At 36.3% G+C, this 25,484-nt stretch overlaps 1 protein-coding gene across 7 annotated transcripts in view; it reads left to right on the forward strand.

Moving 5' to 3' along the window:
- The window catches only part of Relch (RAB11 binding and LisH domain, coiled-coil and HEAT repeat containing), an 86,677-nt gene that overhangs the window by 54,990 nt on the left and 6,203 nt on the right, over positions 1-25,484 (forward strand). For 3 of the 7 annotated variants that reach the window (XM_006995015.4, XM_015988580.3, XM_076547190.1), the window contains 10 exons: positions 1,382-1,538; positions 2,094-2,217; positions 4,081-4,129; positions 5,934-6,013; positions 9,284-9,390; positions 10,735-10,834; positions 15,265-15,347; positions 16,139-16,202; positions 18,008-18,146; positions 23,368-23,484. In XM_006995015.4, the coding sequence (XP_006995077.1) occupies positions 1,382-1,538; positions 2,094-2,217; positions 4,081-4,129; positions 5,934-6,013; positions 9,284-9,390; positions 10,735-10,834; positions 15,265-15,347; positions 16,139-16,202; positions 18,008-18,146; positions 23,368-23,484 (1,020 nt within the window). Of the gene's footprint in view, positions 1-1,381; positions 1,539-2,093; positions 2,218-4,080; positions 4,130-5,933; positions 6,014-9,283; positions 9,391-10,734; positions 10,835-15,264; positions 15,348-15,855; positions 15,939-16,138; positions 16,203-18,007; positions 18,147-23,367; positions 23,485-25,484 lie in introns of those variants that run through there. The other 4 variants (XM_015988578.3, XM_006995016.4, XR_001576445.3 and 1 more) reach the window with 4 other exon arrangements.

A 25,484-nucleotide genomic window follows, 5' to 3' on the forward strand; every position in this document is an offset into this window, starting at 1 on the left:
CTATCTCTGGGTATTATGAGTACAAATAGGAGCGTTCAGATAACAGCCATGACCATTCTCTACATTTAATATATTGTTGAATGCCTATTGCAGCACAGGAGTATGATAATGTCTTATTTTTATATTTTTTAAGTTAGGTACTGTTTCAAATTTTCTGAAGCCTAATATCATTAAATATATTTTTAGCAAATACTGAACCCTTCTGTATCTTTTGGGTGTGATTACTACTATCTGGAAATTTATATCCTACAGTTAATGAACTTACTGTCATACATTATTCACTTAATAGTCATGAAAGTATTCCACAATACCGTGAAAGCCTGGGCTATCGAGATGGCTCCATAGATAAAGGTGCTTGTCACCAAGCCCAACAACCTATTTGAATCTCTAGTACCCACATGGTAGAAAGAGAACTTGCTCCTTTGAGCTGTCCTCTTACCACCATGCATATCGTAGCTCGTGTGTACCACCCCCAAGCACACACAGGCAAAATTAAAATGTCATTTAGAAAAGAAATTTGAGCCGGGTATAGTGGTGCAAGCCTTTAATCCCAGCACTTGAGAGGCAGAGGCCTGCAGACCTTTGTTAGTTCAAAGCTAGCCTGGTATACAATGCAAGTTCTAGGACAGCCAGGGCTACAAAGAGAAACCCTGTCTCAAAAATCAAAAAAGAAATCTGATTGTGAGTCATAGGATTATAGACTTCATTAATATGCTTAAGCTTTTTAAACATACTAGTATATACATGTATGTATTATATTTTAGCTACACGATTTAAAAGTGAGGGGTTTTTTTTTTTTTTTTTTTTCATTTTCCCTTCAGATTTGTTAAAGTTTGGAATGTGGGACCTTGGTTACAGTATCTATAGAGATTGTGCTTTAGCTTGATGGTCACTGGCTTTAATACTTTACATTAACTTAAACAGACTGAAATTTTTAAATAAAGCATTTAATGTTGAACAGTAACTACTAAAGAAGTTTAGCTGAGGCTTGAATATTTTACATCATTATTCTCTCCTATGAAACAGTATTTTCCCTGCTTTTAACTTGAGTCTCTAAAGGATATCTTTTATTATATTGATTGGCATAAACAATATAATGGGATTACATTTTTTGTTATTTTTTTAATTTAAATTTTTAACTAAATCCATGCTTTTTACTGGAGTCTTATTTCAAACCAATTTTAACTTAAACTACATTATTATTAGTTTTCAATAATAAGAATTCATTAAATTATTAAGTGTGGGTGTCTCATCTCCTAAATGTTTAAAATTTAAAGTTTATAACAAGTTAATTGAATATCAGAGCCTTATTTGGCTTTGGACAGAATAACTAAGTGCTCAAACTTATTTTTTTCCTATGTGATTTATTTGTTATTTACAGTGACCAGGTTCCCCCGGCCTATGTCGCCTCTGCAAGATGTCTCTACTATTATTGGAAGTCGTGAGCAATTGGCAGTGCTACTACAACTTTACGATTACCAACTAGAACATGAGGGCACAACAGGCTGGGAGAGTTTGCTGTGGGTTGTCAATCAACTGTAAGTTACCACCTCCATATCCATTTTATATACCTAAATTAGCTCAATGAAAAATTGCTCATATTTAGACTTGAGAAAGAGGGAAAGTTTATAAAATATTTAATTTGTTTAAGAAACATAAGTTGGCATCTTCAAAAGCAAAACTTGAAAGGCGATTTTACGCCCACTGTGTATGTAACATTCTGTGAAGAAGCTCATCTTTATTATGTCAGGCCTGATTTACTGCCTTGAGTGGTAGTTGCAGTAGACTTTAAACTACATCCTAATTTAATAGCTTTGAGTCTAGAATGGATGCTTTATTAAACCAAGGTTTTGTGATGTATCAAATCCATGATTTTGAATCCCATTAACTTCACATGCAGAGAACTTTTATATAACTGATGTTTGAAGAGTTGATCTAGTAGAGTCCATTAACGCCATTTCAAAGGATCCAAAACCCATCCTTTGCTTACAGAGAGCATAAGGAAGGTTTTCAGATCTGCACTATTGCAAGAAGTAGCCCAGAGACAGTCATTTACTTGTCCCCCTGCTGTTTTTCTCTCCTTTCATGCTCAGGTTGCCACAGCTTATCGAAATAGTGGGCAAAATTAATGTAACCTCAACAGCCTGTGTCCATGAATTCTCCAGATTTTTCTGGCGCCTTTGCCGGACATTTGGCAAAATTTTTACAAACACTAAGGTAAATATTAGTATTCCATCTTTACTTATATTCAAGAGACAGAATTGTAATATAATAATGTTTTACTAAAGTAAATAATAGCATGAGCCTCCCTTTTTCTTCTAGCATCTTTAATGTCTTAGAATGCTGTTAATTAGTTATATTTAATAGTACATTTAGTCTCAGCTTAGGGTGTACTGAGATTTTATTATGAGATCTGCCACAGTAGATCTGTCAAAGGCTTTTACCATAGGCATATCATCTGGAAAGCAACCCTATTCTTTGAATAATTATCAAGGGTTTTTTGGGGGGGAGGGGTTGTTTGTTTGTTTGTTTGCCATATACTCCAGATTTTGGAAGTGTTGGTCTGCGTAGCACTTGGTAAAAGTCTAAGATGATGAGCCACAGCAGCTTGTAAAATTTGCTCCAAGGATACCAAGTCTCAGAAACAGCATGAACACTCAAATCTGTGTCTCAGTCACTACCACAATGTGATAGGTCATGGTGGCGTTCATTGCTGATTGTTTCAGGTGTTAAAATTTGAGGACACATGCATCCAATTCTTCATCAGTTCTATTAATCCATTTTTCTTCAGCTTATTGTTTGGCTAGTTGCTTAGAGAACTGATTTAAAAAGGTGGCTGCTATGATCAGGTTTTCATCAAGATACTCAGTAAACATCCTAAGCTTCTGCTCCTTCCTCCTAAATCTGTGTTATTGAAACATTTGAAGCAGAAACGTAGTCTGCAATAAACTCAACAAAATTCAGACTTCCTTTCTAGTGTGTTGGCTGCTAAGGTCTGTGATTTTTTTTAATAAGTAACCTGTTATTAGTGTTTTGTGAAAAGAAGACATTCAGTCTTAGTTGTGTGATTCTACAGCTTCATCTTTTCACAATGTTCTCCCTCTTGGTCTACATTAAATGTGCAAATCAGTATGACTGAGATGCTGACAAGAAAGCAAACACTGAATCTTAACATTAATGTAAAGAAAGCAAAATCTATTTACCTCTTCACCAGTTTGATACCATTATCAGCAGGAATTGCTCAATAGTTCCTAAATAAATATCTGTTATTGTTTAGAAAAACAAGTAGGAGTCACTTGAGCATTGAACACTGTAGAGTTGTTTTCAATGGTTTGAAATCTCTGATAATTCCAATTTAAAAAAAACAAAAACAGCCGGGCGGTGGTGGCGCACGCCTTTAATCCCAGCACTCGGGAGGCAGAGCCAGGCAGATCTCTGTGAGTTCGAGGCCAGCCTGGGCTACCAAGTGAGCTCCAGGAAAGCCGCAAAGCTACACAGAGAAAGCCTGTCTCGAAAAACCAAAAAAAAAAAAAAAAAATTAAATGAACATTTGCTCTAACTTAAGATGCCGAAGTAAAATTCCTTATTTGAAGTTCAAATTTAAAAGAATTGATAATGGATTGTGATGTTTCATATTTTGAATATGCTAGCCATGAAAATCCTTAATGAGTGGAATTTCCTCATTCCCTTTAAATATAGCAAGATCCTTTTCCCAATACTTCTAATCATATGTAGTGATATAGTGTTTAATCATGTAATAATATGCAAGTGAACTTTTTGATAACGAAATTTAGTTTTTAGCAGTAATTTTAAGTATTTAAAGTCATCTTGGAAATTATTTTAAGGAAAGGTACCAAAGACTATTCTGAAAATACTTACTGACCTGACTAGATTTTTATTTATCCTTAAAGGTCCTGCTTCCAATCCCTTTTATTCTTCCTTTATCTTGAGCCTGTTAATTAAACATAATATATTTCTGACCATTTCAGTAGTCTATAAAGCAAAATAAATAGTTGTATCGACAATTAATATATATTTTACCACTGATTAATCCATGGATCTTTTCTTTGCATTGCTTAGGTAAAACCCCAATTCCAGGAGATTTTAAGACTCTCTGAAGAAAACATTGGTGAGTATGTCTAGTATTACTTTAAAAAACAGTTGAACTTTTATATTCATGAAAAATATTATATTTGTTATCTGAAAATTATATAAACTAAGAAGAGTAATTGAGAAGGAAAGTATATGTCATGGAGTTCTTAGTATTCCCACAAGCCATGTCAGTTGGCTTCCATGGGGTGAATTCATCCTTCCTCACTCTGATTGTAAATAACTACCTTAATTGTGACCATTCTGACTCAAGGTCAAGCTTCTCCAACCAGCTGCTTTCATCCTTAGAGTGTTCTGTGGTATGCTCAAAGTACTTCAGCTTACAAAAGAAGCAACATTAAAATAACAGTGGAAAGCAATGAAGGGTATGCAAGTTTTTTAAATGAAACAGAAATTTAAAGAAACTATAGGTCCTGTGTGAAGAGACCTTGCATTGATCATTTTTCACCCATCTGTCTTAGACAGAGCAGGTACAGCATCACTCTAGGCCAGCTTCACTGGCCTAAGAAAATGACTATGTATACCTCTTGTAATCCTGTCTATTTTTTTTATTTCTAAGAATAAATAATAGAAAATATTAAATGGAATATATAGCAACTTCCACTTGATTGATCTTAAATGCATAGGTAATTCTTTACTTAAGATGTGATTTAGTGTCTAGAAAACTACATTCCTGGTATCCTTAGCAATAGTTAGAGAATGAATAAATGAATTAAGTTTGAAAACATCAGCACAAAAGTTACTTTTAATAGTTTTTTCAAGAGTTGGTTTTTGCCTAATTGTTGATGTTTTTTACGTTTGAGGTATGTACTAATTCTAATGATAAATTAGTGAAGAAAAAATTAAGTTATTGAGAACTAACAACTTTTAAAATCAATAGTTAGCTGTGAATATTTAATTGTTCAGAAAGGAAATGATTATTAAGCCCCATTTTTATAGTCGTATCTCTAAATACCACTTATTCCAGCCTCAGATTCAATTCTCTACTACTATTGTTGTGTTAGCTAACATCAGTATCCCTCCCAAGAAAAGTAGACTTTTACCAGCAAAATAAACTTTAAATGCTAGCTAATGTGAAACCAGTTTTGTTGTTGAAATCATGTCTAATTGTTCAATGTATCTTTTTAATTCATTTTCTTTGTGTTCAGCACTCAATGTAAACGAACTATATAAAAGTGTCAGTACAATAGCAACAACAAGAAAACACCACTTAAGAACATAGAAACAAACCACTTACAACTGTGTAATGATCAGTAAATGAACTATTGGTACTATAAATAATTTACCTCATTATCATCTGTAGAATTTTTCTTTGTAAGTCTCACATTATCTTACTATTTGTAGATGAAGACTCTTAGACAGTAGTCACAGGTCACCCAATCATGGCTGGATTCTCTTGCCATTCTTCCCATTTGTGTAGCCTGACTCCTCCTCCTCCTTGAACATCATCAAGGCACTGTCTGCATGAAAACCTACAGCAGAAGCCCTGAGCCAAAGCAGGTTAACTGATGTGAAATGCTTAGGACCTGGCTGTGGAGATACTTCTGAGACTCTCAAAGAAAGCTTTTGGGTTTTTTTATTCTAGAAATAGGAGTCTAAGATCCCAGTTTGATTATTAAATTCCTTTCTCATCTATCAGAAGTGTGTGTTCTAATGCCACTTTAGAACTAAGTGTTAAGTTGTTATTAAGTTGTGCCTTCACCAAAATGCTTCACAAAACAATCTTGTACATAGTTGTACTTTTAAATGCAATTCTGTTTTTTCATTTTTGCCTTTATACTTAAAGTATACTAGAACTTTTAAAAATATTTTAATAATTTTAGATTCCTCATCAGGAAATGGGGTCCTCACTAAAGCTACAGTCCCCATTTATGCCACAGGAGTCCTCACGTGTTACATTCAGGTAAGAGAGCAAGTCTTCCTCTCCAGTAAAGGTACCTTCTCCTTAGAAAATACTTGATGTTTGTTTGCTGGGGTCAGACCCAAAAGAAAAGCAAAAAGAGAAGTTTTACTAATTTTTCAAATGAGGAGCATATTTGAATAAGTCTCCAAATAAAGTGCCAATTTAACAAATAAATTTAATTTAACATTAGATTACATTTACTTAGCAGAATTTCTTTGTGTTTCATGACGTTTTCCATGTATTGGATAAATGGTTTATCTAATACATATATTAGAAATTTTTAAAATGCAGTAGAAACTATATTGTTTTTACCAAGGTACCCTTTAGTAATACTTTGCTTTTCTTAATTACTGCTATATACTAACCTATTCCAAGACATAGTTATAAACCATTTTATTTGCTTATGATTCTGCAGTCAGGACACAGCTCATCTAACTTCTGCTGGTCTTGCTGTGATCACTCATGTTGCATAAGCTGTTATGTTGGTGGAGTTTTAACAAGAGTGACTGAGCTCTACCACCCGTGTGACAGGACCTCTGTCCATCTCCCATCATCTGACCTGATTATTCAAAGCATCGATGAATATGAAAGCAGAATTTGCTAGAGTAAGAGTTAGTCCCAGAATCAGTTCAATATTATTTCTGCTGTAGTGTAAATAAGGCATAAACCCAGCACAGACTCAGGAAAAGTGAATTAAACTTCGATAGATGTCAGGAGGTGTGTGGTCATTAGCAACAGACAGCAACATTCTTCTCACTGTACTTTAAGTAAATAGCATGATCCACATTAAGGCACATTAGAAAGTGGAGCATATGAAGGAAGAAGCATGCTTTTACTGATGATTTTCTGAGTTTTCATCCATGGATTCCTAGTTTCTTTGACCCTTGAATTCTAAGAGCATCACTTGATATTTATTGCATCTTTCTTCTAGGCACATTCAAGTGGTATCACAGCATTAAAACTCACTGCTGTACCCTGAATACTAGCTGTCTGAGTTCTGTTTCTGTTAAAAGGAGCACAATATTCCTTAAAGCTTTTCTAAGTGAATTTCTGTGATGTCATAACACAAACATTCAGTGTCAATGTGGGATATTTTCAGACATATAGCATTGACAGTCTCTAGTATTCTTCAAGTTAGAGATGAATTATGTTCAGTCCAAATATTACTATAAACAATAGTGTGATACTATTCTCTTCTCCATTTGATTTGGAAGTTGCATCAGCATGGTATCAAATCTGATATCAATGTTTTCTCTCTTTTTAACTTCACAGTTTTGATAGAGGTTTGATTAACTATCATTTTAAAGCATGATAAATTACCAGATACAAGATATGGCATATAATAGGACGTCAAAACAGACTTATGATGTTATGAATAAAAACCTATCTCTGAAATGACTCTCAAATCCAAATATGTCTTTATTTCTAAAATGATAAGAGCTTTTCCATCACAGAACATTTAATAAATTGAGGCAGTAATCAGAGATTGCCCGGAATGCTCATTTCAGAAAGCACAGACCAGCAGTTAATGGTTCTCCTTGCTGAGTACTATTTGTGTTAGGATAAGCCACAGCCTATACTTTTATTAGGAAACAAAGAATATCTCAAGGCCTAGGCATATAGCTCAGTGCTAAAGCACTTGCCCACCATGTACTTGCCCCTCAGCACTTGCCCCTCAGTTTGATCCCCAGCATCTCACTCTCTCTCTCTCTCACACACATACACACACACACACACACACACAATTTGTGACCTACATATATAAAGCAGTTTTATCTGATTTGATATTTAAAATGGGAAATAGAGTTAATTTGAAAAGTTCAAAAGAATCCCTGCTCAATTGGAAATCTATTTTTAGCTCTTGTTTCACTGAATTCCTTTAGAAGTGCAGTTTGTTTTCCAGTTATATTTACTGTTTAACTTTAGTAGGTATCCTGGTTAGTTTCTCTTAGTTACTTTGTTTTGTTGTGATAAAGGCGGAGACCAAAAGCAGTGTGGGGAGGGATGGGTTTGTCTGGTTTACATGCTCCAGTCACAGTCCATCTTTGAGGGAAGCCAAGACAGGAACTGAAGCAGAGACCATAGAGGAATACTGCTTACATGCTTGCTCTCCATGGCCTGCTCAGCCTTATGCAACCCAGGACCACTGCCTAGGGATGGCCCTGCCCACCCTGGACTGAAGCCTTCACGTGAATCATTAATTAAGAAATGTGGTAGAGATAGTTTTATCAACTGAGGTTCCCTCTTCCCAGGTGACTCTAGCTTGTGTCAAGGACACAAAAACAAACAAAAAACTAACCAACACAGTGGATAACTTTAAAAAAAAAAAAAAAGGTAGTGGGGGATAAAGTTCCCTTCTCACCTTGGTGTGACGTAATCCAGTCTGCCTTCTGGACCTTTGAGTGTGTCCAGAAGCTATTTGTCCTTGACTTTTATCCTTTTTGACAATTTGACCTTTACTTATATGTTTATTTCCTGGGAAAATATCAGATTTCTTTCCCTTATGCACTCAGATTAGTTAAACATGCAAAAGTTTTAGCTCTAATCTAACAGGTTTGTCTATTTCTTAATAAAAATTATGAAATAAATAATGATTCCTTGAATAAGGCTTAAAAACATTAGTAATTTATCCTTAAACACAAACTAGAACTGTTTTCAGAACACTGCTCTGTTTCAGCAACTAGAGGTTTTACCACTGAATATTGCAAATAGAATTCTTAGAACTCAACCTTTTGTTACTAGAAAGGTAACTGTTTGGGTGGTCTGTTCTTCACTGTGTATAGCCACCATTCATGGAAACTAAGACTGATAATGTCATTTTTATGAAATATTATACCTTAAATCAGGACCAACTAATGAAACTTTTTGTAGTAGTGTAAATAGTTTATATATCAGAGTCATCTAATACTGAGGATACTAATTGTCCTCAGTGTTTAAAGTGGTTAAATCTTTAATTTATAGTTAGCATGGCTAAAAAACTGAATTTTCTATGCTACTAATTTTTTCATTTAAATTTAAAAATAAATGATCATGTGACTAGTGGCTACCATATTAGACAGCAAGATCTAAATCAAATAATGATATAGTCTTTGACCTCATAGTATTGTGATCATGGATATGTTTAATAAATAGTATCTTCAACTAAAATAGTTTTTGAGGTGGGATCTGTTCCCCTCATGTGGTAATACTTTATAAGTAAAGATAGGTAATAATGGCATTTAGTTCTACTTAATTGCTTGGGAATTCATTATCAATATTTTTCCTCTGCAGGAAGAGGACCGAAAGCTGCTAGTTGGCTTCTTAGAAGACGTAATGACGCTGCTTTCACTGTCTCACGCTCCCCTTGACAGCCTGAAGGCTTCCTTTGTGGAACTTGGGTAAAAAACAAAATAGCTTACAGGTTTTTTGTTGTTGTAAAGACATACCAAAGGAAAAAAAGTATGATTCTGGAAACTAAGACCAAACAATGATGGGAAGCTCCGGAATGGTAGCTGTTGGAAGTCCCACTCTAGAAGTTAAAAGCAGATGAAAGGAGCACCCATCCAAACTGAAGCAGGGCAGGGTTTCCAGCAAGGGGAGGGAAGGGCTAGCACATGCTTCAACGCTAGAGAAGAAAGTACCATAAGGTACATGAATGTTTTTAAGGTGTATGTATTTTTCCACATGGATTTATTAAATGAATGATATTTTAAACCTAATCATACAACAATTGTTTTTAAGAGTTAAGTAGTTACATTTTGAGTTGGTTTTGGTTTTGCTTGTTTGTATTCTTAACTATTTTGTAGTTGATGTGATTCTTTTAATGAGAAAGGGTATGCGCTAATGCTTTCTTTGAAGCTAGTAGAAAAATATAATCAATGCAGATTTTAAGAAATGGTTTTCCAGAAGTGAAAAGGAGCCTCAATTGAAAACTAGTATCATGGACTCCTTATTCAGTTCTCTGTGACATGCTTATCCTGCTTTAATCACAAGTTATGGTTACTGAAGTGCATATATCTCAGTCACTCCCTTTGCAGCACTAGAAATTAAATCTGGGTCCTTATATGTGCCAGACAAATGCTCTCCCACTGAGCTATAACCCCAGCCTCTTTAAATTTTAATTTTTTTTTTTTTCGTTTGTTAAAACAGAGTCTCACTTTGTTGACACAGCAGGCCTTGAGCTCATTCTATAGCTCAGGCTGCCCTTGAACTGGTAATTCTCCTACCTATCCTCCTGAGCAGCTCAGATACAGGCCAGAGCCACTCCCTAGGAGACACATTTATTAATCACATCTTCCATTAAGATTAGCTTCACTCTACAACATGACAAAACAGGCTTATCGCTTACCCAGTTTCTGTAGACCTGAGCAACAATTGTGCAGGCTGGCCTGCAGTTGGCGGTCCTTTGACTTTCACATCCTATGTTCTGTGTATAGGGATGTGCCACTATTCCTCTTTTTATCTGCGATTTTAGTTTCCATGCTATTAAATAGTTGAGAATTTCTGTCACAATTACAGATGCTTGGAGGAGTGTAATTCTGAATATGGTTTACACTCACATAAAGTGACTTTTGTGGGATCTTAGCTGTGAGATAATAAACTTATGTTTCATTTATATGTTCTGCCAGTGTTTTATCATTAATATGTGTATATGTAATAAATGTCTACAAACATAGATAGTAATTTTCAATGCAACAGTTAGGCCTGTGGCTTTCATCGTAACATTGTCATTTTTCCTGCAGTGCAAATCCTGCCTATCATGAGCTGTTGCTGACTGTTTTGTGGTATGGTGTTGTCCATACTTCCGCACTTGTCAGGTGTACTGCTGCTAGGATGTTTGAGGTATGTTACCATTCACTTCTCTTGATTCTACTGGTGATTTCCAGTTTTAAATGCCGTGTATATGTGTGTGCATATATATATTTATTCATTTATGACATTGAATGCTGTCTAGTTGTGTACTGTGTGATGGGGCAGAACTTTAGCTTTGGCAAACTGAAGAATGTTTTTTAGCCATATTGGTTCTTTAAATGTTATTTTCAGTTTCATTTCTCTTTTAGACCTTATTTAAATTTCATCCTATTAAATCTTTCTGATGGTCCTTTCCTATTTACTGAGGTAAATGACTGCTCAAGCTAAAACAGCATAGGGTATTGCTTAAGTTGTAGTACTTTTAATAGTATCAAAATACAGTTATTTGCAATTATAATATTCCTTCATATATCATATCTGGAATAGGGCCCCTAGTCATTAACTGCCTATAGGTTTTCAAGACAGAAAATAGTTCTATAATGTACCTAGATTTTATTAACTTGCTATCTTCCCAAATGAAAACTGAAAGTACCTGAAAGTTTACCCATCAGGTAGCATGTAGTCATATGTACTTATTTTTAGAACTTAAAGTCCTCAATTGGTTTAGTGTTGAAGCTGTCTTACCATAGAGTCAAGCTGCCTGGGTTCAAGTTTCCATCTCTTCTACCAACTTTCTTAATTACTTGGACAGATTTGAACTTGTCTGTACATTAGTTTTCTCATCTCCAAAATGAAGATAGTGATTTTAAAAAAAAAAAGAGTCCTATTTGAATGAATTTGTTAATACTCAGTGAGTTAGTTCCTTAAAGCCCTGAACATGGTGTCGAACATATGAGCTGTAATAAATGTCAGTTGTCATGTCACTGTTTTTCTAATTTGTGCTGTTACGTCACAAAATAATAAAACTGCATACGGAACATATATTTATCTAAACTAAAATTGTCCCTTCATGCCTGGGATTCCTTTTTATTTTAATTTTTAAAAGTTATTTTTCACACAATATACTTGAGTAATATTCTTTCCTCTTCCTCAGCTCCTTCCAGATCCTCCTTACCTCCTTCCTGACCAACTTCATGTTCTTTCTTTCTCTCTCAAAAAGAATTTTTTTAAAAAGCCAGCAAAAATGAAAGCTTAAAACAAGCTTAAAAAAAGGAAAGAAAATCAATAAGACGAGAAAAATACCAAAACAAAACAGAACAAAGCAAAAAGTGCTCAAAAAGCAACACAAGAGTCTGTTTTGTGTTGACCAATTACTCCTGGGCATGGCATGAGGCCTGCTCATGGTTGATATATGCCTACTGACACTCCATTGGAGAAAACTGATTTTTCCTCTCCCAGCCAGGTATCAGCTGCAAACATCTTCTTGGCTGGGGGGTAGAACTTCAGATATTTTTGAGAAGAATTAATTCAATCTTCCTGAATTTAAGAATTTCTCTACAATTTAAGATAAATTACAATTGGAAGGATAGAATACTTCATATATTTAAAATACTTGCTTTCTATAATTTTCTACAATTTTATTTATATATATATATGTATATATATATATATAAATATATATACATACATACATACACTGTGTGAATGGAAACATTTCAGATAAAACACAGCCTGCCCCCTTTTCATATTTGGTTTTGTTTGTGCATCTGCCTTGTTTCTGTATGTGACTTGGTTTCTGTGCTAGCTGTCGGTGCTTATTTGAACACTGTACCTGTGCCTACACAGTCCTGTCAGTTGACTATGAACTTCTGAGTCTAGTTCGACAGTGATTTAGAAGATTATAAATTTAAGGAGTACAAGGTATATAGATGGATTAGCATTGGACTATATTTTCTGTTAGTTAGGGTATAATTTTACTGTCAGTAATCCTCATTTGGGGGAAATAATCTACCAAAAATTATGTTTGATTCATGAGATTTCTTTTATATTAACGTTTTGTAATTTAGAATAATGTCTGCTTCCCTCAAAGTGAGTAAATTACAAATGAAAACAAGGGCATTTAAAATAACTTTTTCTTTTATAAAAGTGGTATTAGGGGCTGTGATGAAGGTATGGCTCAGTTACTAGAGTGCTTGCCTAGCATGCCTACGAAAGGTTCTATGTTCTTTCCCAGGACCACATAAGATTGGGGGGGGTGGTGCAGAAGTCGGACAGGTAGATCAAAAGTACTCTCCAATGCATAGTGAGTTCAAGGCCAGCCAGGACTACCTGAGAGCTTATCTCAAAAGTAAAGCAACAGAATAAAATGATTGAAGTGAGCAATTGATATATAGGAACTTAATTTGAAATATTTTCTAGAATTTAACACAAATGTAGCTTCATTTTTAGATAGCAGGACAAGGAGAAACTCAATGGGTTTATATTGTTGCTGGTATTAAACAACAGACTGTGTCTTACCTTTTGAAGTAGATAATGAATGAAATTCTTGTATAGGAGGAGCTTAGTGACTTTCATGTTTCTAGAGTGACAATTATAGGAAAGAACTTCACATAGCTAGTATGTTAGTCATGAGGTAATTGAACTGTACCATTGGACCATAACTCAAAGAAAACACAGACATCAATTAAGGCAGATAAGAATGAGTCAGTCCATTGTCTGGTTCTACTTCCAACTCAAAAACCCTGGACAAATTCACTTCTTTTCTACAAGTCTCAGTTTCTTCATCTGCTAAAATTTTGATAATGTTTATATTTGCCTCACCAGACATAAAAATCAAAGGATACAGTACGTAAAATATCTATTAATCAATAACTCTTAAAATTATTGACTAATTTTTTTAGATTTTAATTACCTTAAGAATCCCAGAGCAGTGAGTGATCAACTTGTCCTCTAAATCACCTACTTTGAATAGACGCAAGATAGCAGGCATCAAGTTAGATTCAAACTTAAGCCATCTTACGATACAAAGAATCTGAACTCCTTGTCCTGTTTCTTCCTACCTGAATACAGTAACATGAATATAATAATAAGATGCCTTTGGGTTTTTTCTCCTGCCTAATTATGTAGACATTTAATAAATTGTCTCAGAATGCCAAAATCAATTCTGAAATGAATGTGTTGATAAATGGTAACAAATTATTGCAAAAATAAATATCTTCACATAACTTCAGCTAAGCTTCTCATACTTTATAAGAAGGGTGTCAATGCATGCACAGTGATGATTTTGATATAGAAGGTCCATGGGAACTCTGATCAGAGAAGGACTACTAATGAACAGATTGATAAGGATTTAGTAGTAATGTATGCTTACATTCTGAAGCTGGGGATGGGGTGGTACTCTTTACAAAAACAAAATATATACTATTATGCTCTTGTTTTACAAAATTAGCATTGGTTGCTAACCAAAGTATTTTAATGACTATTAAAGAAACAGATTGGTTCTGATCATATTATATGTAAGCTTTTAGAAAATTAGAAAGCAAAGACATGTTCAGAGGTAAACTAACAAACTTTAATTAAATGATTTCTTTTTATAAAATTGAAAATCCTATATTATTGAGTAGTTACAACTAAACTCATCTCTTGTATGCATATTCTTTGTCATGTTCAGTATTTCTCTTGCTTGCCAATAATAGTACACTCGTTCTCTGAGTTAGGTGAGAAATTCAGCATTTTCAGATGAGCAAACTAGTTTATTCTGTAATTCATCTAAGGCTACATGGCTAATAGTGGGTGAGAGCTGGAATTTGAACCCAGAGCTGGTTTCCAGGTCTAACATTCCAAAATATTATGCTGCAGTAGATGTGTTCCTTAGATGATAAGGCTGTGTGAGAAAAGGTTGGGAGCTTTACTGTGTGGACTTTCATGTCCTCACTGTAGAACAGTCAGAAGCAGTTTTGTGATGGCTACAAGCCATTAAAGTTTGCTTTTTAAAAGGCCTGTTTGTACTTTGGTGATCACAATAAAATCATACCCAATTGACTTTTAAGAATTTGAATTAGTTATATTGTTAATACAATATGTGTCTCTTTTTTAGATTTTTTTTTCTTTTTTTAAGAGCTGTACTGGTGCACACCTAAAATACCAGCATAAGGGAGGTAGAGGCATGTGGATCTCTGAGAGTTTGAAGCCAGTGTGATCTACATAGTGTTAGTACCAGCCAGAACTACAGATTGAGACCCTGTCTCAATAAAACCAAAAAGAAAAAAGTAAAATTTTCCTTTCCATTACATTTTAATTGAAGATAGGAATTGAATGTGGTCTTTATAACCTAAAGGACAAACTGCCATCCAATTGATGACAAACCTCTTTTTGTGGACTGCTAGGCAATGTAAGCTTTCTTTGCTCCTAAGCCTTCTCTGCCTTGGTAAGCACTCTAGTAGCAGTATTTGCTTAGCTTCTAATTTTGGTTTTGCTTTTGTGTTTTCTCTCTTTCTCTTGGTTGTTCCTTTCTTCTTCCCGTGGCACACTGTTTGCTTTCCATGCACCACCTGTGAATACCCCCTGTGCTGACCAACCAGCTGTTGGTGAAGGGGGTGAATGAGACTCTGGTAGCTCAGAGGGTTGTTCCTGCTCTCATTACTCTCTCCAGTGACCCTGAAATGTAAGTGTTGTCCCTGCCTTCTATGTCCAGCATTCCTTTCTAAATGTGCCTGTTGAGAAATAACCATCCAGCTGTTAACAGTCACTGAAGAATCACTTGAAAATAGTAATATTGGGTTATATGCTTATTTGAATTGAAACTTGATCATGTTGCTATTAGTATATTGTTGGGGTTGTTTTTTAAGTCAACCTCAAAATAAGTCTAATTTGGAGGCCAAATAGTAGAGTAAAAAGTATTAGCATTAATAATCAATAAACACTTTCAAAACCAAAACAAGCTGATGGACTATTTCTTCCGAGCCAAGAAAGGATGCTCTGCTAATCTCACTAACAGGTTGTTGCCAGTGAGTGTAGTGGCATGAACCAAAGGCTTAACATTTTAATGTCTCATGTGGATGACTAAAGCAAGAAAGGCCAGTGAGTCTGCCTGCCCATCCTCAGTCACAGCTAACCCAGTTCTCATTCCAGTTTACCAAACCATTTTTTATTGCATGTTGACTGGTTTACAGCTGACTCTTCGAGGCATGAGTGAAGCATTAGTTGACAAGCGGGTTGCTCCGGCCCTTGTTACCTTGTCCGGTGATCCTGAATTGTGAGTTCACAGACTGTGACCCTGAGTTATCCTGCCTGTCTTATTGAGCATCCTTCTTGGTCTGCTCTTTAAAGTTTAACTGTCATTGCTAGAGACTAATGCGGGATTTCTACCTTGTGCTTATTTTGATACATATGTTAATGATGATCTTGTTGTCTCTCAGGGAAGTCTCAATCTCCTTCCTTTTTGATTTCTAACAGCTCTGTTAGGATTGCTACAATCCCAGCATTTGGCACTATTATGGAAACAGTTATTCAGAGAGAGGTAGGAATGGACATTTTTTTATTACTTCTATGCTGGTGGTGAATACACAGTTCTGTTAGCATACCTGAAGTGGTAGTCAGAGAGCATTTTAACTTTTATGGCATTTCTTAATTAATTATTGATCAAAGGAAGATAATATCTAAAAGTACCATAGCCTAAACTAATTGTTTAGTCTAAGAAACTGTTGCATTTATATATTAGTCTTCTCAATTTAAAAATTGACTCTAGCCAAGCAATGGTGGTGCACTCCTTTAATCCCAGCACTCGAGAGGCAGAGGCAGGCAGATCTCTGGGTTCGAGGCCAGCCTGGTCTACAGAGCTAGTTCCAGGACAGCTAGACAGAGAAACTCTGTCTCAAAAAAAACAAAAGAGAGAGAGAGAGAGAGAAATTGACTATAACCTAGCTGCATATAAGCCAATCTACATACAATTTTTTTTTTAATGCAATGTCATTGAGTACCCTTGGCTGGTCTGGTATTCCCTATGTAGACAAGGCTGGCCTTGCACCTACAGAGATCTGCCTGCTTCTGACTTCCAAGTGCTGGAATTAGAGGTGTGCACCACCATGCCACGGATACATTTTTGATTGCTAGTTTGAAGATAGCTTTGTTTTCACAATGTTTTGTGATAAAATATATCTCACTTTGACAAATGAAGTAGAGGAGGTACCAGTATCCTGACAACTGCCATTGATGCCACACTGTAGAATCCTCTAATAGGTTATATAGCTCTTGTAACTTGTATCATAGTAAACCCTGCCTTGCCTGCTTCAGATTTTTAGCAAGCTTTTCCTCCATAAAGATTATTTTGATTCTGAAACTGGTTTTATGGTATATGTCTAACTACAACATTAAATATAACACACTTCTCAAGCTACTAAAGAGATATCTCAGAAGTTAAGAACAATTGGTGCTCTAGCAAAGGACCTGGGTTTGGTTCCCAGCACCCACATGGAGACTCACAACCATCCATAACTCCAGTTTCAAGGAATAAGATGCTCTCTTCTGGCCTCTCCAGGCACCAGGTGCACACATGGTGTACATACATACATACATACAAAACACTCATACACATAAAATAAAAATCCTTTAAAACATATGTACCAGGACGAGTGTCAGAGTTTTTTTCTTTTTGTCATATTGGACATATATTTAATACAAATGAAAAAAAAAATCTTGTGGATTAGAAAATAAATGATTAATGGACATAATTGCCCACCAAAGTAAGAAATTCAATGAAATTTTATTGTCATAAAGGTTCTTATAATTCTTATAATAAAAATTTAATTTGTAGTTATAGAAAAATATTTTCCCCTTTTTTGCTGTATATTTCACTGACAAAGCAACAGAAAAAGAACACGTCTTTCTGCAACGCTTGCAGTCTTGGCAGAATTTCAACATGGTCTTAAATCCTAAAATAAAATGTCTTTTAGGGAAATGTGAGTAAAGTGTAAGTCATTTATGACTCACTGCTTTCAGGAGGTGAATAACTGGGTACTTACACTATGATTTGAGAATTATAATTCAGATACAAAATCAGAATCTTACCAACTTTTCCTTACATGGTTTGGGTTGGTGGGGGGGGGTTGTTTGGTTTTTGTTTTTTAATTTTTATGAGGTGTTTTGTATTGTTAATCTAAATTAAGAATTAACTGCACAAACAGAAAGTGAGCTCTTTTCTGAGTAAGAAGACTTTACTATCATGGCTTTACAGCATGAATTCCCTGCCCTAGACCATTTTTAATATGCTTACTATTCACCCTAACATCACTACTCCATTTTTAATAATCTGTATCTGATTTTAAGTTGCTAGAAAGAGTGAAGATGCAGTTGGCTTCTTTCCTGGAAGACCCTCAGTACCAAGACCAGCATTCTTTGCATACAGAGGTCATCAGAACATTTGGCAGAGTCGGGCCTAATGCAGAACCCCGGTTCCGAGATGAATGTAAGTCCTCTTTCTTCCTGTTCCTGCATTGTTCCATCACTAGGGCTTGTCTGGGCATAAAGCCTTGCTGCTCTCCATTTCTCACGTTCTCAAGGCTCCTCTGAAATTGATCCCTGTTGTGTTCCTAAACACCAGTTATAAATGAAACAGGAAGAGTAGCACCCCACCTAGAGTTCCTTAAGAGACTTTTTCTTTCGTTTTTTCTTGTTTGTTTGTTTTGTTTTTGAGACAGAGTTTCTCTGTGTAGCCCTGGCTGTCCTGGAACTTACTTTGTAGATCAGCCTGGCCTTGAATTCACATAGATTCACCCTGACTCCCAAGTGCTGGAATTAAAGGCATGTGCCACCACCATCTGGTTTTAAGAGATTTTTTTAATCAACATTTTAAGGATGTTTTTCTGCTTCTAGTCATGTTCTTATAGGAAGTTCACAATTATCCCACTTGGCATGCTATCAGTGCTATCATCACTGCTTGGTTTGAATTTTCAGTGTTTTGATCTGTATAGTGATCTACTAACTCATTTTCTCTAGTTCCTACATTCTCTTCCTTACGGTGGCCTCAACATTTATGCAGTTTCTTGGGTGGCATCAGATCATTACTCCCAAAGCATATTTATTATCACTGTGATACTCATTGTCCTCTTAGTATTAGCAATTTGACATGCTTTCTAGAAGGTCATAGGTTAGCCACTCAAGTCAGTTTGGTTTCTACTGAAAAATTGTGTTCTCTAATAGACTGTTTATTATATAGCCAGACTGATTTTTTTTAAAGTTTTAAGATCAGAATGATCAACAAAAAATAGTAAGTTGTGAGCCGGGCGGTGGTGGCGCACGCCTTTAATCCCAGCATTCGGGAGGCAGAGGCAGGCGGATCTCTGTGAGTTCGAGGCCAGCCTGGTCTACCAAGTGAGTTCCAGGAAAAGGCGCAAAGCTACACAGAGAAACCCTGTCTCGGGAAAAAAAAAAAAAAAAAAAACAGTAAGTCATTACTTGGACTACAGTGTTCAAAAGGCTTGTGGAGGGCAGCAGCAGTGTCAGGAGAGTCCTTCTCATTTGGTGCATATACTCATAATCAGTTACCCAGCCACAGGAAAAGGTTGCTGATTTAGTTCCAGCATGGGCAGTCCTAGTTTTACAATACCACATTTACGTGTGATCCTAGTCAGAGCTCTGAAGATGAGTTGATATCATTGAGACAATAGTTTCTTTGAGGGAGAGAAAGTAACTCCTGGCTCCTGGATTAAGGGACATATAAGTAATAATAGGTCTCTGGCTTATGCCATCTTGTTGAGTTCAGTTCCCAGTAGATCATTATATAAGCTGTTTGCTTATACTCACAAGGGAGCTTTGGAGGAAGAAACTGTCTGGATTGCCATGAGCATGCAATGGAGCCAGTTAGTTTCATGGGTCCATGGAGGCTTTGTCCTCAGGAATTCTAGGCCACAGTTATTTCTCAGAGCAGGCATTATCTGTATTTCAGTGTCTTTTTTTAGAATTTTTAAGAACTTTAAGAAATAGACCTCCTGTGGATAGTTTTATTCATGCAATCGATGCCTACCTTTTAAGTACATAGGAACTGTGTAATAGAAAAGAACAGGATTTTGTTTTCTCCCAGTAGTCCCAAAAAGAACAGTTACAGGTGTAGACCCAGTTAACCATTGTCTCTGATGTCTTCTGAAAATATTTTTAGGGGGAAAAAGTTTTTTGATCTCCCTACTTTGAACTATTTTCCTGCTCAAGGGGCTTTATCTTGAAATTTTTAATGTCAAATGTATAAATAGGACTTACTGTGAAATCAAGCCCATATCAGAAAGAATGCAGTATTCTTAACTATCCATCTGTATAGGTAATTCTCTTTGAGCGTTTAGAAAAAGAGTGGAGGGGTTGGAATAATTAGATTCTTTATCACTCTGTCCTTAACTAACATTAGTTCTTCCATTAGCCCTTATTATTTCCCAGTTTTTCATTAGACCTTTTGGTCTTGGATCTGTTTTAAAACTTGTTTTGGTGTCTGTGTGTGTGGCCTGCATATATATATCTGTGATGGGTGTGTGTGTGTGTGTGTGTGTGTGTGTGTGTGTGTGTGTGTGTGTGTGTGTGTGTCCTGTGTGTATTCTGTACTGCATAGGAGCCTGGTACTTGTGAAAGCCAGAAAGGGACATCAGATCCCCTGGAGCTGGAGTTATAGGTGATTGTGAGCCACTGTGTGGGTTCTGGGAACCGAACCCCAGTCCTGCACAATCAGCAGCAAGTGTGCTTGAACACAGAACCATCACTATAACCCTCAAACCGTCTGTCTTAAACACTGGTGGTTTTATCTAGAACATTCTTAGTTCTTATATCCAGCTACTTGTGGTTGCCGAGAATGTTCCTGGTGCATTAGCGGCTTTCTGAAGGTTCAAGTAAGTCTGCTGTGGTTGGGTTTGCTCCCATTGTCTCCCCGCCCTGAACTAATGACCGGCTCTTGTCTCAGCCTCCCAAACACTGTGTTTACTTCAAGTCCAAGGACATTTATAAAACAAAACAAAAAACACAAAATCTCTTTGCTTTGGCTGTTATACCTGCTCCAGGATCTTATTTGAAAGCTTCCTAAAATCTAATTTTTAAGTTCTATTTATTTATCTTTATTCGCTGTTTTAAATCTTTGCCTAATCAACCTTGAATAAAAAGGCTTTTTAGATGTGTGTCTTTCCCATTTTTCTTTCCCATTGAAGATGAGTTTTAGAATTATTCCCATCCAGGTTATTAAATATTCTTTTTCGTGTTTTTGTTTTTGTTTTTCAAGACAGGGTTTCTCTGTGTAGCTTTGCACCTTTCCTGGAACTCACTTGGTAGTCCAGGCTGGCCTTGAACTCACAGAGATCCGCCTGGCTCTGCCTCCCAAGTGCTGGGACTAAAGGCGTGCGCCACCACCGCCCGGCTTAAATATTCTTTTGATACTTAATATTATACTGTCTTTAATCATTTAAACTAATCTGATGAGTTACTAATTAAGTGAATTAATTAGTATAGAGACAGTAGCCTAGGATAATACACATATAACGAAATATTGGCTTCTGTAGAAAATTTTTGTCTTCTTGAGAATTAGGAAAATCCTTATTTTTATTAACTACCTCTAGACTACTCTAGCATATATTCTTTATTATTATTATTATTATTTTGAAACATGATCTCTCACTGAACCTGGAGCTCACAGACTCAGCTGGACTGGCTGGCCAGCCAGCCAGGGAGCCTGCCCTGTCTCCATCCCCAGCCTTGGGGCCACAGACCATACCTGACTTTTTACATGGGTGCTGGGTTTTTATAATGAGCCCTCTCCACAGCTCTGATTTCGGGATTTGTTGTTGCTGTTGTTTTAAAGAAAGCATCTTGTGCTGGGTAGCCTCTTTGTATGATCCTCCTGCCTCATCCTTCTGAATGTCTAGATTATAGATTATAGATGTGCACCACCATGCCCAACTTTAGAACTGAAGTTACTTTGTATAGGTTTGTCTGTTGACGAGGCAATTTTAAGGTGTATTATGTGGTATGATTTTGGATTTCTCAGAAAAAGGTCAGAGATTTGGGAATGAGGGCAGAAAAGAGAAAAGAGTCTTAGAAAAATTGAGTCACCTTTCTTATTTTACTTTTTATTTACCTTGAGGGTCTCAGCAGACCAGTGAAACTCAGGTAAAACAACAAAATGGGGTTCTTGAGTGAGTTGGCCTTCAAATTATTTCTAGAGCCCTCTTTTTTAATTTTCATTTTATATGTATGAGTATTTTGCATGCATGTATGTATGTGTACCACAAATGTACAGTGTGTACAAAGGATGTTAGATCTCCTGGAAGTGGAATTGTGAATGATTGTGAGTCACCAAGTGGGTGCTATGAACAGAACCTGAGTCCTCTGCAAGAGCAACAAATGTTCTTACCTCTCTCCAGCTGTAGAGTCCTTCTTAATGTTGTTATTCTTTTGATTTGGCTTAGAAGTGTTTTGTTGCTGTTATTTGTTGTTTTGTTTTCTTTTTCCCTTTTTAAGAGGGGCTTCCTTTAGCCTAGATGGACCTTCCTGCTTCCGCCTATATAGTGCTGGGATCACAGGTGTGAGCCAACATGCCAAAGTACCCTCAAAATGGACATTGTTAGTTGTTTTGTTGGGGGTTTTGTCATTACTTAGTGATAAGCATGGAAACTGTCCTTGCAGCCTGTGTGTGTTAGGACACAGTTCTTTCAGAAGACATACATTTACTTCACAGACTTACTGTAAATAAGAAAGAGGTCACTACAGCTGCCAGAGGGCTGTGTTCTATAACCAAGCAAGAAGAGAAAACATTCAGATAAACAGTCACTGAATGAAGCCATTCCTGCAAAAAGCTGGTTTTCTGGGGAGTCTATGCTCAGTTAAAAAAAAAAAAAAATACCTTGGGCATCCAGGATGACTGCTGCTACTCACTTGCTTATTGTTTCCTAAGCATTGCTTTTATTTTATAGACATTGTCTTTAAAGTCTCACCCTATTCTGTGAGGCTGTTCTACCCCTCAGTGACCAGTAATGATTCAGAGTGCTATTTAACGGGGGATTTGCTACAATTTTGAGAAACTGAAGATACTTGTGATATTGTGAGGAAGTGAAATAATTTATTATTGAAAAGGGAAAATGCATATACCTTTTGTGTAATAGCAGTGGTAATATTTTCATGAGGAAACTTGAGTCAGGACTACGTCGTAGTGCATATAAGCTATGTGTCTTGGTTCATTTGTTTATTGTTTTTCCATTTGGGAGATTGGGAGGTGAGGTGAGATCATCTGTAAATAGTCCTCGGAACTAGACAGTAGTGGTAGTGTTATATATCTCTCAAATCACAAATCACTTATTTGGAAAAGCATACATTCTTGCCTAAGAAGAAAGAGCAAACAGAGGATGGGGGTAAATGTTTAAAAGCATCCAACATTAAAATGAATTCTTATAAATTTTTTTTTTTTTTTTTTTTTTTGGTTTTTTGAGACAGGGTTTCTCTGTGTAGCTTTGCGCCTTTCCTGGAACTCACTTGGTAGCCCAGGCTGGCCTCGAACTCACAGAGATCCGCCTGCCTCTGCCTCCCGAGTGCTGGGATTAAAGGCGTGCGCCACCACCGCCCGGCGAATTCTTATAAATTTAAAATAATCATTATAAGTTGTAAAGTATAAGAGTTGTGTACATGTGATTGGGATAAAATTAACAATTTCTTTTTTCCTTTTTCAGTTGTTATACCACATTTACATAAATTAGCCTTGGTGAACAACTTACAAATTGTGGATTCGAAAAGACTGGACATCGCAATCCATCTTTTTGAAGCCTACAGTGCACTGTCCTGTTGCTGTATCCTTGATGTGTTGAACTGTAGCTGCCTGTGTAGAACCCATCGTATAATAAACCCAGCTGTAAACATCAAGTGGACTTTTTTGAAAGTTTTGGTTCACCTTTGCCATAACCTGTTTTTCTCTAGCCATCTCATAATTTTTAAAGGGAGTTTTTAATCCTCTGTTTATATTTTATAATTTGAAAGCCCTGATGAATTTCCTACCCTGAGATTTACTATACAATGAGCGAGAAATGCAGGGCAGAATGAATCTAGGCTTTTATGTTCTGGTATTGGATTTTACAAAGAATGTTTAATTTATCCAGTGGAATACTATGAGTTTCTCTTAGAGAAGTGTCACTCTCTGGAGAAGTTCAGGGCCAACATGGTAGTCATCTCTAATAACAACTGGGAGAAAAACATCCTTGAGACTATTATCAACCATTAGATAACAGTTTAAATGATTAAACTAAGACTTAAAGACTTTAGTGACAACTTCTGCTTTCCATAGTTAAAAGCAAAACTGAACTGGAACATAGAGCTTTAACTGTCCTGTTGAACAGTCTCACTGTACTATGTTTAGTAAAATAAAACTAGGAAGGAAGTGAAGATGGGCCAAGTGAACTCTAGCCTCTGGCTCTCAATAAAAAACAGAAGAGTTCAAGAAAGGGAACTAAGATTGGGAAGGGTGGAAGGCTGAATTCTCAATACAACCAAGGAAGTACATGTTAAACAAATAATTAGAGAATTATCATCACCCCCTCCCCCCCCCCCCAAAAAAAAGGTAATTAAGCTTCCTAGTGATTCGTAGGGGAAAGCAGGTTTCAGGAAGAGTTTTGTTTGTTTGTTTGTTTGTTTGTTTGGTTTTTTTTTTTTTTTTTTTTTTTTGGTTTTTCGAGACAGGGTTTCAAGACAGCTTTGCGCCTTTTCCTGGAACTCATTTGGTAGCCCAGGCTAGCCTCGAACTCACAGAGATCCGCCTGCCTCTGCCTCCCGAGTGCTGGGATTAAAGGTGTGCGCCACCACTGCCCAGCCCTTTTTTTTTTTTTTTTTTTTTTTGGAAGGAAGAGTTTTAGAGTACCATGATTCTGTGTTGTATGCCAGGTCCTCAGCATTTCAAATATGTTCTAGAGTGCCAAAGACACTCACTGTTACTGGACTGTTTGTTTGTTTGTTTGTTTGTTTTAAACTGGAATATAACCATGGAGGGTTGCTTTTGTTCAGAGTAAATTAAGTTGGAAAAGCTGTCTGTTGGGGAGCTGTATGTCCCTCTGGAAATTAAGACTTAGAAAGTAGGGTGCATTGCTGAGTTCATTTTATTTTGAGGATTGATTACAAATAACCTATTTATGTCAATGATGTAAGCCATGCTTTTGATAATGTCAGTTATATAGTCAGCAGGGATCTAATATTTTAGTTAGATAACTTAAGTATCCATGTCCTTTATAAATTTTGTTCCAGTAAAAGCAGAAGTCACTGTCACTCCTGATCATCTTGTTGGATTTTCAACAGAGAATATAGAGGAAGCAGATGAGGAACTGCTGCTCTGAGTTGTCAAGGAGGAATCTTCTTATGAAGAAGTGACAGGACCCTGGCAAGAGAGCTATGATGGTGTGAGAATTAGAAACTCAGCTCTGAGAGTGTTTGTTAGAAGTTAAGCAAAACTCATGTGTAATCTATATATGTCTCAAGGAAAAGGGAAAAGTCCACGGACAACTTTAGCTCTATAAAACAAAATTTCTAAATAAGAAAAGCAGTGGTTTCTGAAGAACATAGAAATTTATACAGAGAAATTATCAAGTGTTTCAGTATGCACAAACTATTGCTGGAATAAATAAACTAAAAAGTCCCTTTCCCGGACAAGAAGCGGAAGAGCCATCTTAGAGTAGCTCCTGTTCAAGTGCTCGTTCGTGTATGACTCCCACCTTGCTTGAGTCAAGAGTACAATCACTAATAAAATCCCATTGCCCAGGTCTGTCCTGCAAGAGTTGATTAGAATGTGTCTTCCTTTCAGAACTGA

This window comes from Peromyscus maniculatus, chromosome 11, assembly GCF_049852395.1.
Source record: "Peromyscus maniculatus bairdii isolate BWxNUB_F1_BW_parent chromosome 11, HU_Pman_BW_mat_3.1, whole genome shotgun sequence".
Classification (NCBI taxonomy): domain Eukaryota; kingdom Metazoa; phylum Chordata; class Mammalia; order Rodentia; family Cricetidae; genus Peromyscus; species Peromyscus maniculatus.